The sequence below is a fragment of the Vipera berus genome, assembly GCF_964194415.1.
Source record: "Vipera berus genome assembly, chromosome: 1".
In the NCBI taxonomy this organism is placed as follows: domain Eukaryota; kingdom Metazoa; phylum Chordata; class Lepidosauria; order Squamata; family Viperidae; genus Vipera; species Vipera berus.
The window spans coordinates 175,335,234-175,350,942 of record NC_138202.1 but is presented as its reverse complement, the minus strand read 5'-3'; the positions used below and the strand labels follow the sequence as shown (position 1 = coordinate 175,350,942).

General features: G+C 40.3%; 1 protein-coding gene across 5 annotated transcripts in view; it reads right to left on the bottom strand.

The window, feature by feature from the left end:
* Positions 1–175: 175 nt before the first annotated feature.
* Positions 176–15,709, bottom strand: part of SPATS2L (spermatogenesis associated serine rich 2 like) — a 53,462-nt gene continuing 37,928 nt past the window's right edge. For 4 of the 5 annotated variants that reach the window (XM_081313926.1, XM_081313922.1, XM_081313924.1 and 1 more), the window contains 6 exons: positions 15,420–15,555; positions 6,004–6,062; positions 4,520–4,629; positions 3,861–3,963; positions 3,473–3,696; positions 176–1,181 (listed from right to left, as the gene is read on the bottom strand). In XM_081313926.1, coding sequence (XP_081170052.1) covers positions 777–1,181; positions 3,473–3,696; positions 3,861–3,963; positions 4,520–4,629; positions 6,004–6,062; positions 15,420–15,555 — 1,037 coding nt within the window. In that variant the 3' untranslated portion in view covers positions 176–776. The remainder of the gene's footprint in view (positions 1,182–3,472; positions 3,697–3,860; positions 3,964–4,519; positions 4,630–6,003; positions 6,063–15,419; positions 15,556–15,709) is intronic. The other variant, XM_081313925.1, reaches the window with a different exon arrangement.

Genomic DNA, 15,709 nt, shown 5'->3' with positions numbered 1-15,709 from the left:
AGTATAACTAATGGGAAGGAAGGTGAATTTGCCCCCTTCCCCCAATGGTCACAGTCATTGGATCAGAGAAGTAGCCTGTTGCAATAATATTAATGGGAATGTTAGGTTTGCCCTCTTGAACTCCCCAAATAAGTGTAGGACTAGCTCCCTTCCCGAAGAAAAAAGAATCTCGGACTGAAACACATTCAATTTTTAATCCACAAAAATAATCAGTCATTAAAAAGAACTGAAAGGCTTGGAAAAACTGTTCTGTGTAAGCGATATAAATTTCCAATGGGAAAAACAGACATTTTACAAATATAGCACAGAACAATTAATATATAGTTTTTCTACTATTATGATTGATCTTGAGTGTTTTTCTGGATATGACATTAGGCCACACAGAACTATGAGATTTGTTATGTACAATTGTTGAATTCTAATATGGGAAGAGTGAAAAATGTTACGTATTTACATAACAGTTCAATTCTACAGACGCCAGTATTTTAGCTCTTTAATACTGAATGACTGAAAACAAACTGGGCTGTAATATTATCAGTCTAATAGATCTGTAAGTACTGCTGGCTAAAGCTGCATTATTATGAAAAAATAATCTTTGAGTATATTGAGCAAAGCTTTCCGTGTAGAAAACAAGACAAAAGTTAAGACAATTTCAGCAAGTTTGGCTTACCACAATTGTAATATTTTTCTCAAGCTATTTTGTCGGTATTTGTGGAGTACACAATAAGGGAGGGGAGAAGCACCTTTAAGTGAAAAAACTAAGATGATTACTGTTATCATGCCACCAAAGTCACAGCTGGCACTGTGACTGAAAGGGCAGGTGTTTCTCCAGAAGTCTCTAATTTTGGAGGATATAAGTTACAGGGAGAACCCCTTGCTATATTACTGCACAAAGGACTGGGCTCTGTAGGGCCTGGGATAGGATGCTTTTGCTGTGTTTTCTCTGGGTATGCTCCCTTTTCTAGATTTCTTACGGGTGTTGGTTGCTCTTGAGTCTTTACCATGCCTCTGTTTTTGGGCTTAAAGCTATGATGGTGCTGCCGTCGGTATTCATGTCGGGAGTGACTCTTTGGGTTGCTCTGATCAGACTCATCACCAGGACTTTGGGGCTTGAGAGAGCCATTGATTCGAATGCCATGGTAGTGCGCATGAAATCTTCGTCTCGAACCTGAAGGCACATTCTGTCCAGGAAGAAAAAAGAACACCAGGACTCATTTCAGTGAAACCTGAAATATAAATGCTTCATTGTCTTGGGAAAGATCTTGTGCGGAAGGCTTCAGTTTGGGCTCAAATATTTCATTAATGTATTTGTGGTCATTTATATTCCCATTAATCACACAAATTCTGCCCACACCTTTTGATGTCATACAACCCCAGATCATAACACTGGGTGTTTCACAGTACATGTAATGCAATCAGAATGCAAATCTTCTCCGATTCTTCTCCTTACGTATTTTATGCCATCACTACCAAACAGGGAGATCTTGGTCTCATCACTCCAAATAACACTATTCCATTGTCCCTCTGTCCAGGTTTTAGCCCAGTTTAGTCTTTTCAAACCTTTGTTTGAGAGATAAAAGTGGCTTTTTTTCGTAGAATTCTAGATTTTAGGCAAAATTCCTGCAGTCTGTGCCCAACAGTCCTTGCACTCAACTTCACATTGCATTGCGCCATTTCATCTTCTATACACCCAGATGATTTTCTTCTGTCACATAGGCACAGTCTCTTAATTTTTCTATCATCACTTGTTGTGCACCTTTTCCTGCCTTTACCAGTGTGGTTTTGTAGTGCCTGAGTCTCCTTATACCTCTTCAAAAACTTAGAAATGCCACCTTTGGTTAAGTTTCCACCAATTTTTCTTCTAATTTCTTTATAACTTTAGCCTTGTTCATTTAATAATACTATTTTACATCACTTTCTGGGTGACTAGTCAACTCTTTGCACCATTACTTTAATTTTATTATGTTTTACAAGCTCACTAAATGAAAGAACACAAAAAACCCAACCAACTTGATAGCGATCACATAACACACTGACAAATATCCTCCTCTCAGCTTCAATACATGACAACAATAAGTGAATCTTACTATGATCTGATTGGCTCATTGCCAAAACAAGATGACACCTGATTGGCTCTCTAAACACTCATGCTCATTGGCTACGATCAGATGAAGGAAAGCTACCTGATATCAACCTAAGCAAGTTGTGCTTCCTTTTTCTGGTTATTTGGCTATACCTTTTCATAGAATACAGATAATTGAACAAACCTTGTTGCACTGCATTCTTGATTAAATTATCTTTCCATTGATATATAATTTTATGGTACTACTCCAAAAGAAAAGTAGTGTTATTAGCCATCATACCTCAAATGTACACTTTTCCCAAAAGGTTTCCACAATTTTGGCCACTACTGTATATTACGCATGTCAGCACCATAGTCATTGAGGCTGTTCTAATGACCCCATCAACTTGCTGCCTCTACTGGCTGGAAATATAAAATCATATCCTTCCCCAGTTCCTTTTTGAGGGCAAGTGGGAAGATAACAGAACAATAAGCTAATTATTGGCAATTTGCTTGAACTGCTACTACTGTAATTACATTCCTCTGACACTAAGACAAAATGGCACTGGGCCTGGCTTAGCGCAACTACCATGTTTTGGAAAATGAAACATTTTCAGTGTTTAATATTTCATCCACGAATGGGCACTACACTGGTCCAGGAATGGGCACAATTGGCACACAAGACAAATTTGTGCAAAGGATCTATGGTTGCCACCTGCTCTTTTAATAGGAACCACTGTTTCCAAGAGAACCCCAAACTGATTAGTCATGAAGATAGATTTATAGGCATCATTGAATAAATCTGGACATAACACTTAACCCTATCCCAAAACAAAATGTTTCTGGAACAATAGATTGTTTTCCAAGAGAATGAAGTAACACATCCATCCATCCATCCATCCTTCTGGAGACATTTCATCAACTGGATTGAGTTGGTATAAGTGAAAGACAGAAGAGAGTTTATATACAGATAATATTAAGCCATCATTGTGAGGCATATACATAGAATGAAGGCTACTGCTAAGCTTGTAAGCCGCCCTGAGTCTTCGGAGAAGGGCGGGATATAAATGGAATTAAAATTAAAAATTAAAATTAAATCTCTTCAATTCATTTATCAATGCGGCTCATTTTAGACTGAAAAAGAACATATATTCTACTCATGTTAATTTTAAAAAACATAGGAATTAGCTGAAAGGTGTTTTAAGAGTCACATACATAAATCCCAAAGTGTTGCAGAATCTAGAATCTTTTAATAATACAGCATTTAAAAGAATTTCTGAATCTGGGAAGAAATTGACTCAATAATCTCAACTATGTGTCTCTATGTGATGCTTCTCGTAACAGTTGTAAATTTTTAACTTTATCATTTTTATGCTGATTCACAGACAAAACTTTTTCCTTGACTTTTACCTGTTTATTTGTTGAAGTTACATGAGAGGAGGATTCCATAACTGGGAAAACTTGGCTTGAACCTTTAGTTGTTGCTGTTTTGTGATCACAAGTCTTGGCAGGAGTCTGATTAGAATATTTTTGGCTGTATGTATTTTGCATGCTGGTCACTGATTTTGAAATTTCTGACTGAAGGAACATACTGGATGGTGTTCTTGAGGAGTAATTGTTTTTTGGATGGAAAACTACAAAGAAAAATACAAATTTTATCATATAATATATTGACATGAATTCCAGAAAAATTAAACCAAAGGCAGTGTATACATTATATTTACTAGCTGTGAAAATGGTTCTAACAAGTGTTTTGAAGAGCAATTAATGAAGAAGCTGAGACTTTACTATAACTTACTTTCTCCACAGTGTAATATCTGCATTTTTAACTGTTCAGTGTCAGAGGAAAAGCGGGCAGCTCTACCCAATTCTTCATCGTATTTACGTTCACTTACAAAGTGCTACAATGAAAGGAAAAGTAATTGTTATAAATAGCCTCACATGATTAAATAACTAGAAGATCACAGTGAAGTCCAACTTGTTGAACAAAAGCTTTTTAAGGAGATAAGTGTTCCAAGCTTAGAAAGTTTGGATATTTTTTATATTTTGTAAAATGCTATTGTAAAATCTGATTCAGAATCAGTAATTCCCTATCCTCACATTTGATGGAAGGAGTATTTGTCACTGGAAAAAATAACTACAATTATATAAGGGAATTGAAGCACGAGGCTCAAAAGAAAACAAAAAGAATTCTGCAATTTTAATACAACTGGAAATAAAAGCAGGAATATTACTATGCTTATATGAATCTGAATACTGTATTACTTTTCAAAATCTTACTACAAAATACAAGGGAGATAGCACAGTTTTAAGTAAGATGACATTCTAAAAAAACTAGATTTATTTTTTGCTTGAGCCCTTGTGGCGAGAACCTGTGGTTCTAAGTGCTGAAATAGAGATACATGACTTGTATATAGCTATGCTTATTTTTAAGAGAAATATCCTTTTAAAGATGACCTTAATTTCAGCTCGCAATTCAGCCAGCTGAATCTCAGCCATCTGACTTGCCAAATCTGTTAGTCTCTTCAATTCTTCAGCTTTTTTCTGACGCGCAGTCAAAATATCCACTGCCAAAGAAAAAAGGATAATGCAAAATGTTAAATGTTCACGTGGAAAAGATAACCACTATGAAAAATTAATTGATCCATAAATGTATGGTTTCTTTCTTTGTTTACTTATGCTACGTTATCTGAATCTTGCCTTTCTCTAAAAAGCTTCAAGTGGGACTACTATGTTAACATGCTATGTTAACAGTTTTCCATTCACCCTGGGAAAATTGTAGACTTTCCCAAGAAAAGTGAATGATTTAAAAGAGAGGCAGGAATCACCCCAAATCTGTTGGTGCAGTACTGAAAACCCACTTAACCCCAAATAACTGTTTTATCAGCCCTCTGCAAAGACGTAATAGCCCTGAGCCCGAGTAATCTTTTAATCTCAGGTTTTTTTCCCCTTTTCTTTCTGCCACTGTTGGCTTGAACATATTTAGCAAGCATTACACTTTTTTTTATTTCCAGTATGAAAAATTATGGAGCAACATAATACACTGGATTTATATTTTTATCTTATTAATTTAAATCACACTGTCTAGTAAGATTTGTAATAGTGGACCTGTACACACTATCATAAAAGGGACGCGGTGGCTCAGTGGGTTAGGACGCTGAGCTTGTCGATCAGAAGGTCGGCAGTTTGGCGGGTCGAATCCCGAGTCCCGTGTAACAGAGTGAGCACCTGTTACTCGTCCCAGCTTCTGCCAACCTAGCAGTTTGAAAGCACGTAAAAATGCAAGTAGAAAAATAGGGACCACTACGGTGGGAAGGTAACAGCGTTCTGTGCGCCTTTGGCGTCTAGTCATGCCGGCCACATGACCACGGAGACGTTCTCGGACAAGCGCTGGCTCTTCGGCTTTGAAACGGAGATGAGCACTGGCCCCTAGAGTCGGAAACGACTAGCACGCATGTGCGGGGGAACCTTTACCTTTACCTTTTACACACTATCATGCATGCAAATTCATTGGCAAAGTCAATGATGATAGGAATGGTTAGTGGAACAAGAAGGCAAGCAAAGAACACACTGGCTTGATACCATCAAAACTTATAGAAAGATGAGCATCCAACAATTGCTCAACTGGGTAGCATGGAGAGCACTTGCCTATAAAATTGCCAAGAGTTGAACATGACTGAATGGTTACAACAAGAACACTTTTGTCAATTAAAGAAAAAAACAGGAAGAAAGGACCTATCTTCACAGATAGAAATATTTCATTATTCACTCTCCAATCAATGGTAAGTTCCAAACACTTAATTGTTGAACGTATAGCAACCAAATTATTCTTCAGTCTCTGCGATATTAGCTGGGGAAATTTATGGCCAAACTGAAATGTATACAATATGCAAAATTACTTTTGAAATAAACTGTACATTTTAATTTTAATTTCTACTTACTGGCTTCTTGTTTAACCTTGTCGACTTCTGCCATTAAAGCCACTTCCTTGTCGATAATACTGAAAATGGAAACAATTTAATTTAGGACATTATTAATGAGAGACTTGATTAATTAAGTCCTTCAAAACGGTTTTCAAACAGAATTTACGGTAAGAGTTATGAAAAACATTTGGAGAAAATTAATTTAAATAAAAATGTAAGAAATCAGCTTTCTTTATGCTTCAGATTCAAACATATTACTTCATTAAAACATATGTTCAGGTATTTATATTAGTGTTATATTCTTATATATCAGACATGTCAAACACAAGGCCCGCGGGCCACAAACGGCCCGCCACATGATTGAATCCGGCCCGCACAACTCTCCCAGAAATTACAAAGGTCCAGCCCCCACCACCTTGGCGCCGGCCCGGCTGAGCACTTGCTCAGTAGGAGGCAAGTGCACGTGGGCTGGTGGAACCCAGCACCATTTGCAGCTCATTAGTCTCCTGCGGCTCCAAAAAAAAAGTGGAGGAGGAGGAGGTAAGAGGGAGTGAGGTGGGACGCGGGGGGGGGGGAGGACGAGCAACACCCAGCCGGTGAGGGGGAAAGATGCCCAGGCAGGAAGGCAGACTTGAGGTAGCCGGAGAAAGAGCCACAGATGGCTCCTCTGCCGGGCTTCTTTCGCACACGGGCTCCTTTGCCGGGCGCTGCTGAGAGTGAGCAGAGGCGCCCGACCCGGATCCTGCAAGGCTTAAATCAATGGTGTAAAAAGTTCAATGGAAGACGACCGTTCCCTTGAGACTTATTTAATTTTGGATTTGCATGCTGCTTACTGGACAATCTTTGGAAGGCAGAGACCAAAGGCTTTTTCTCTGCATGGGAAAACTGATGTGTGAGTGACACGCTTTTGGGGGTGGGGGGGCCGATCGTGGTAAACAGCTTGCATGGGAGTTTCAGCAAGGGCTTCACGCTTATTCTGCATCCCTTCACTGGATGAAAAGAGATTTGGTGGAGGGTGGGAAGCCAGGGAATGCCTGGACAGAATTGCTGTTTGGGCGGCGGACTTCCGGTGGCTCCGCGGCGACGGAGGGAGCCTTCCCGGGCTGCCCGCGGCTCAGCTGTTGTTTTTTCGCCCGAAACAGCGCCGATCAGCTGTTCGGGCGAATCCGAAGCCCCCTCCTCGGGAGAAGAGGAGGGGGCGAGCTCCCAGGTAGGGGTAGAGTTCTCCAGGGCCGCCTGAGCTTATGGCTTGGGCGGCTGAAGGATTGAACTCCCCCGTAGCCTGGGCTGCTCCCAGCTGGCCGTCGCCTCTGCTCCTGACTTCTTGGAGCAGAGCCAGCCGTCTGCGACCACCCCTGCCTGAAGGAATGACTATGATTTAAAGGAGCAGGCAGAGCGATACAAGAGGAAATGGTAAAGAGGATTACTATGTTTTACTCTCCAGCTTGATGGACTTTTTTGGATTACAAATCTGAAGTGAAAGTGCGTCATATTTGGTAAAAGATGGCGGCTAAACCACCCCCTAAAACTCTTCGGAGTGCTGGAACTTCTCCCGTGCAACAATCATTATTGCAGGCGCTGCATCCTCCTGATGTATTGACATCAAAGGACTTACAAGATGCTCTTGAAAAACATACCCAGGTAATTTTGGAATCAATTAATATTAGATTTGCACAGATGGAGGAGAAATTGGAGAAATTGGAGGAGAGAATGGAGGAGAGGATGGAACAGAAGCTCAAAGCGATGAGGGTAGACATCTTGACTTCAGTGTGTAAAGTGGCTCGGTGTGTGGAAGAATTGGAGGAAAAGCTAGAAGACTTGACTCAAAAGAATGCTATATTAGAAGCAAAAGTATTGGAGAATGAAAATAAAATGGAAAAGGAACTGTGTCTTGCTCAATATTTCCAGATGCAGTTTGCCATTAGAATTAGAGGCTTAAAGGAGAATACTAAGGAAGATCTAAAGCAGCTGGTTTCTGAGGCTTTTGAAATAGTGTTGAAACAGCCAGCATCTGAAATAAAAGGAGGCATGGACAAAGTGTTTCGTGTGAATTCATGGATTGCCAGACAGAGGAAGTTGCCTAGAGATGTGGTGGTATATTTTGCAAAAAGGGAAACTAGAGATGAAGTTATACAAGCTGCTTATGATACTAAAGTTATGATTGCTAATCAAGAAGTTTTGGTCTTAAAAGAAATTCCTCCAAAGATTCTAAGGAGAAGGAAGGATTTTACATTTCTTGTGCAAGAGCTCAAGCAGCGAGATATAAGGTTCAGATGGGAGATCCCAGTGGGGTTGATGGTGACGCACGAAGGTAAAAAGTACCGTTTGGTTACTGTGATGCAAGCGCGTGATTTCTACAATAATGTTTTAAATGCAACGCCATTAACACTTTTGGAAGCTGGAAAGGGATCTGGAGAAGGAGTGCATCAAGAGGCCGAAGATGGTCAGATAGAAGACAACGGTGTTGGAGGAGATCAAGATACAACCTCGTCGGATGAATCTATAAAACAGAGGGTGACGCGTGCTGCTGCAAAACGATCTAAGAAGAGAAAGTAGCAGGAATCGCAGAAGTCTTTGGAACTTTTACGATATAGTCAAGTAGTCAAGTAGGGGAGGGGGGAAAAGATTTGGGTGTAGACGCAATATATTTTTATATTTGGTGGTTTTGTGGAAAGGCTGAGCTTTTTTGGATTAAAGTTCAAGTTTTGTTTGCAATCTTTTTTTTTTTCTTTTTTGTTGTGTTTGGAATAATTATAGATGTGATACTGGAAGAGGAATGGTCGATTACAGAAGAGTTGACTTTAAAGTTTTTTGATTTGGGATCCTTGGTTAATTTGGAAAATTATTTGTAAGAATGTTATATCATGGAATGGATAAAATGGATGGAGTTTATTTAGGATAAGTATAGGGTTGAGAAGGGTTTTTTTTTTCTTTTTCCTTTTTTTTGTCTTTAATATATGTTTAATACTATTAAGGTTTTTTCCATTCTATATAAGCTAGAGAGTGTCCTTTTCTTATTCTAGTTTTTTTTATATATATATATTTAATATTGTTAAGGTTTGTTTTATCCTATATAAGCTAGAGAGTGATGGATTTTAGAATTTATAGTTGTTAGTATATGGTTGCTTAGGTTTGCTTTTTTATATATATATATACCTTGTATTCAGCTCTGGGAAGTAGGGGGGGGAGGGGGGGAGGTAGGGGGGGAGGAGGGAGGGGGGAGGAGGGGAGGTAGGGGGGGAGGAGGGAGGGGGAAGGGGGGTTTTTTAAAGGAAAAAAAAAAAATTAAATAAAAAAAAGAATTGCTGTTTGGGCTTGCACTTTCTTTTCCCAAGGAGCAAAGGCTGCCGTTTTCTGCCAGTGCTCTGAAACCCATCTGTGCAATTTTATAAATGAGGAGACCAAAAAAAAAATCTGATTAGAGCGCAAGCAAGAGCAGAGGCGATCAGGGCTCTAAGGAGCTGAGGAAAGGGGTCTGGGACATCTTTTATTTGGGGCAGGGGAAAGAAAGGGAGTTTACTCACTGATGCAAATTCCTAGCGGGCCTGCCTTGTTTTCAGCGCCACTCTGGCTACCCACCATCCACCTGCCAAGTCGCGGAGGACAAAAGAAACTACTGAGGTCTCCAAGGAAGCAGATGGTGGCAGGCCGTAGGCCGGTCGACCAAGTGGGGGGGGCCCGGGTCGGGCCCCGTTTACCTTTCGAGCCACAGGAACCGGCCTGCTCTTCCAACAGGGGCGTGTGTCTGCTAGGGCCTTGCAGGATCCAGGCTGGGCGCCTCTGCTTGCCGCTCCGGCTCCTCTGCCGGGCTTGTTTCACATGCGAGCTACTTTGCCGGGCGCTGCTGAGAGCGAGCAGAGGCGCCCGGCCCGGATCCTGCAAGGCCCGGCCGAAATGCGCCCCCAGCAGCACCAAGCAAAGTAGCTCGCACGAGAAACAAGCCCAGCAGAGGAGCCCGTGTGTGAAAGAAGCCCGGCAGAGGAGCCGGAGCGGCTCCACTGCTGGGGGCGTGTCTCGGCCGGGCCTTGCAGGATCCAGGCCGGGCGTCTTTGCTCGCCGCTCCGGCTCCTCGGAACACACACACACACACACACACACACTCTCTCTCTCTCTCTCTCTCTCCCTCCCTCCCTCTCTCCCTCTCCCTCTCCCTCTCTCAGCTTGGAGGCTATCTACATCTGAGCTAACAAACTACCAATCATGCCTGGGCTTGGGAAGAAGGCCCTTTCCATCCTCTGCACATGCTTGGCTGCAGATGTTTGGGGAGGTGAAGAGCTTGTGGGGCAATTAGATGTCCCCACATCAAATTAGCTGGTGCAACTTGTTCTCTCCTGACCCAGGCATTTCGAGTAAGCTGCGCTTAGTGAGCAGCATTGAGCTGGCCACGCCCACCCGGTCACGCCCACCCGGCCCCCTGAGGGCAACCATAACGCTGATGTGGCACTCAGTGAAATTGAGTTTGACACCCCTGTTATATATGATCCTTCAAGTCACTAGATGTGGACTTAAACCGAATCTTATAGACATCGTAGTTTGAAATTGTGGAGTATGTCAAATGCAGTCACTATCAAAGGTTTCTATAATGGTTTAACCATTGTTCATTTCTATAATGTTCATGAGACACTGTTATAGCTAAACTGATGATATCACAATATAATTTATTTTTTAAATTTAATAAACATAATAGTATATTTTCTACCGACCGAACAAGGTTTCATCTTCTCTCCTGATGTTCTTTTGGTTCATTTAACCTGCTGAATGGGATTTTAGAAACTTCAAAATTAGTCCTGTCTAACTCTGTTATTCTGTATTTCAAAAGAGTATCTTAATGTGAAGAAATATGGAAAGTAGTAGCACATTGGACATTTATCGATCTAAGTGATATATTTTGCTGCTGTACAATCCCACATCCAATCTATGTTAAAAGGAAAATACTACATATGAGCTCATTGTGGCTTGCCAGTCTATACACACAATCAAATTTTCCTATTACTGTATTGCTGTATATTGCTAAAGACTCAGAAAAATGCCACATTGATGCTGCATCTTTTTCTGCACTATAACTCAAGAAAATAGGAAAAGGGATAAAAGAGATGGTTTGAGAGGTGTACAAAACAGTTTGATCAAAGGCACCCCAGGATCCTCTGGGCTTTGGCAGAATGTTTCTTCCTCTGATGCTGCTTCAGTTTGTAAAACGTTTTGTGCTTGGGACATTGATTGTGTTTCATTAAATTACTCCCTTTGCTCTTTAGAACATTTTGTTTTATGGATGGAATTGACTTAAATACACCGCTTAAGAAACAGCTTACACAACTGTCATTGTCTTCCTGTAGATGGCACTCTATGCATAGTCAGTAGCATGATATTGTACTAAGATATTTTCACACCATTACTGCATTAGCAGCAGCGGGCAGCTGGTACCCTTCTCCAGCACCCACTCCTTTTAAGAAACATTTTAATGTTTACAAGTCTCTCTCTTTATAACTTAGAATTCATCAGGAAGGCATGGAAGTTTCTAATAGACAGATAGGTTTTGTAGAGGGCAAAATAAGGTTACAGGGCAACTGAGCATTATACCTTTGGCACTTGATCCCACATTTAGCTACAGAACAGTCTTCTTTCCATATTTAATACAGGTTAATGAGATTACAGTAACAGTTGTAGAACTTCGTAATTTATCATTAGGGGTATAGCTCTTTCTGCAAGATAAAAAGCGCTGTATTCAGGCTCCCACACTTACTTTAGAATTAAGCCCTTTAAATGATTTTTTTGTTTCAAGGTGTAGCTTCCAAATTTCCACTGTGATGCTGATGACTGAGACAGTTTGTCAAGGCCAATATTTGTCTTGGTTGCTCTTTCCTTCCAGGTAGAAATATCTGAAAATGCTTATTTTGGTTCATTTTGACAAATGGGATTGGATGATCCAGAACTGACTGTTAGCTGGTGGGAAATGCTTCCTGTGCATGAGATAGGCCACTGAGTGGCTCACCTAGCTTCTCCTGGTTGGAGACTTTCTGGACTCCTACCGTGTTCCCCTGAAAATAAGACCCGATTATTATTATTTTTTTGCTCCAAAACAGGCAAAAAAAGGTCTTATTTTTTGGGGGGGTGGTCTTTTTCACTCACCTCACAGCAGCAGCACTGACAGCCCAGCCGGCCCACTTCTTCTGCAGCAGAAGCAGCAGCTTCATTTTGCAGCTGAAAATGGAGCTCCAGCCTGCATTTCATCATCAGAGGCTTTTCCGAAAGGCCTCTGCAGCTGAGAACTGAGCTAGGGATTGAATCTGCTCCTTCAGCTGCAGAAGAAGTAGGCTGGTGAGGCAAGTGTCAATCCATGGGAGGCATGGCTGCAATGATAAGCTCCCACCCACCCCCCATCCCTGCCCTCGCTTTATTTTTAGGCATGCAGCTTGCCCCAAAACTAGGGGGTTATTTTGGGGGATAGGGCTTATATTGGGCCCCCCCCCAAAAAAAATCAAGCTAGGACTTATTTTCAGGGTAGGTCTTACTTTTGGGGAAACACGGTATGGCGTATGGCAAGGAGAGCTGGAATAGCTGCAGAGATGTGTGGAAATTGGCTACAGGGAGTCCTCACTTAACGCCTAATCACTTAGTAAATGTTCAGAATTACAACACACTCTCCAAAAGATACTTATGACCTGGATTTGAAGTTCCAATGGGTGCCTCCCCTGCATCGCATGATTTCACTCAGCAACTGGTACATATTTATAGCCTTATGTACTGTCCCATGGTCATGTGAGCACAATTAATCTTTTTTTTGCCAGAAACTGGCATTTACTTCCAAATTATTTGCTGTGAAAGCAAGAGGGCTCCCGCAATCTACTTGTTTTTTGTTACCTTAGAATTGGGAAGTGTTGGGGTATCTGACTGTGCCTAGGAACCAAAGACATCACTCCCTCCTATGTGGGAAAGGAGATCTTTCCCTTTTGAAACTTAGATGTTGGCTGGCCCAATTGTTAAGAAATGTTGGGCACCATTTGGCAGCTAGTATTTCCTTCTGTCCTCACAAATTGCACTTCTTGCAGAATAGAGACTGAATCAGAATTCTTAACATGTCAACAAAGTTCAGAAATTTAAAAAATCTTGTAAACTTGACTACATGATTCTGTTCAATACAAGGTGCTTAAAGCAGTTATTATTGAATAATGTATTAAATACCTATAATCAGACATAATAAGGAATCAAACTTGAGATGAAAACTAGGAAGTGTAATAGATTTTGAAGAACTAAAGAAAATTTTTAAAAATATGAAAACAAATAGAGTAAAATTTTATAAATGCTATAAATATTTTTTATCATCATTGCTTCATACTAGTAATAACAAGGATAAATATGTACCAGATTTTATAAACTTAAGACCGGATGATGTTGGAATAAAGCAGAAAATGTTTCTTAAATAGTTAGCAGAGCTAACAAAACTTACTTCACTCATGGGCTGTGGACAAGATGAAGGGAAAAGAATGGTGTTATAACTGCAAAAAGAGACATTGTCAGGGCGTTTTGGGCCTGTGGGGAAAGGCCGTTAAAGAACCCTTAGAGAAGTTTTGAAGCATGATGTTAATTTAATACATAATACTTGGAAATTGAAACTTTAACCCTTTTTTTGTCACCCTAGGAAAAAAGTAAAAAAGTAAATGTGGTCCAAATAATCAAAACAGATACGGTACCTTCAAAAACAAATTTTGCATCTTTTCAGCAGAATATACCTAATAAAGGACAAGAATTATTCGAGTGCTTAATGCAAATATATGTATGATTGCAGATACAGAAAAGTGATTAGAAGCTCTGTCGAATAAGTGATGAATAGAAATGCTGCCTGGCTAGGGAAAAAAATGAGCACACCTTTTATTCAGCTATGATTCTGGAGGATAGATGTTACATTATGTATTTTTGCAATGGTTCAGAATATAGCACTGTTCCATTATTATATCAACTGAATTCTACTGGCACAATGCTCAAGATTTGCATAGTAAACTTCATTCTTATTCTGGCTGCAAAAAAGAATTTTAATAGAAGATTCAAGCATGGAAAAATTATCCTAGCAAAGGGAGTTCAATGTTCTTAAAGTTAGGTAAGTGCAAAAGTCACAGTCTAATTCCTTATTTCCAACCTTTCTTATTTTACTGAAACTGGGCCCCTGTTAAAACACACACACACACACACACACACACAAACACACACGGAAAATAGTTTTTCTGTCCATGGAGCTCTTGTCTCTAAGTTAGGCTATACTATGCTGCTCTTTCATTTATTACTTTTTATATCTGTTCTTTACAGTGTAGATATTGTAGGAGGAGGAGGATCATTTTAGTCTAAGGTAGTCAAAGAGCAAAAAGAATCAGGTAGCACCTTGTCAGATTAACACATTTGGTTGTACAGATTGTCCTTGTTTAACAACCACTTTTTCAGTGACTGTTTGAAGTTACGACAGCACTGGAAAAGTGGTACTTATGACTGGTCCTCAAGTTTCCAGCCATCCCAGACCCCCATGGTCATGTGATCATGACCTAGGCCTTGGTAACTGGCTTTCACTTATGGTATCTTGTTGTTGCATGACTTCCATTTTAGACCTTCCCTGATAATTTCTCATAACAAAGTCAATCGAAAGGTGGCAAGGAAGATTGTAAGTTGCTCCAGTAAGTTGTTCACACCCTCCTCCTTCCAGCAGAAGTCACCCTTGGACCTGCTGTGCTTCCACTGAGCTTCATGGGATACTTGCACACTCTCTCCTGCCTGGCAGCAGCCACTCTACCTGATTTTTGACTGTAATGTTTACTGAATATTATATAGTGTGAAAGTGAGGGTTTTAATATTAAATGACACATAAAATTTCAACCGCTTAGACTGCTAATATATACTGTTATGCGCTAGAGAATGACCAGCATATCACAGTAATGTATTAGACTAGACAAATGTACATGTCTCTGATACTTTAAAAGTTAGGTGCCCATGACCATTATGGTATTCCCTTCGGGGGTAAACAATGTCATGCAAAACACAGAAAGCAAGAAATAGACAAAAAAAGATAAATAATTGGAGAAGAGAGAAAGGATAAAAAATGTCTAAATCTAGTCTACAACAATGCCATTCACTACACCTCTCCATCCCTTTTTGTGTGGAAAACATTCTTGCTTCAATACCACACGCCTGATTTCTGATTTTTGTGATTTTCTGATTTCACACAAAACCTGAAACTGGTGATGGAAGTGGGTCAAATAAGGGAAAAGCCGGGAAACATTAGGTCAGATAGCAGCTGTTCCATGATCCCACATATAGATAATTCCTAATTAATTAGAATGAAGGTGCGGGAATATCAAATTGAGGGGTCAATTGAAGCAGCAAAAAAGTCTTCCTTATAGAGTGAGAGCAGAATGGCATCTTTTGTAAAATAATCATTAAACCATTCTGCTTACCAGTTATGTAATTCAGAAAAAGCAGCTTTAATTTTCTTCACTGAATTATCCACCTCCTCTTTGACCATCATGCGGTATCGAGTCAGTGAAACCGTGCAGCGCTGAAGATCTTTAACAGATTTCTCAATATTTAGGCCTATAAGAAGAAACAGCCATCATCCTTAGTTAGTACGGTACATTTACATTCCAGCTTTTCTCCAGGAATTTGAGGCAGGGCACCTCACACTGCCTTCCTCCAATTTTACCTCGACATCAGGGACCCTGTGATTGGTTTGAGAAAGAGGAAGGGT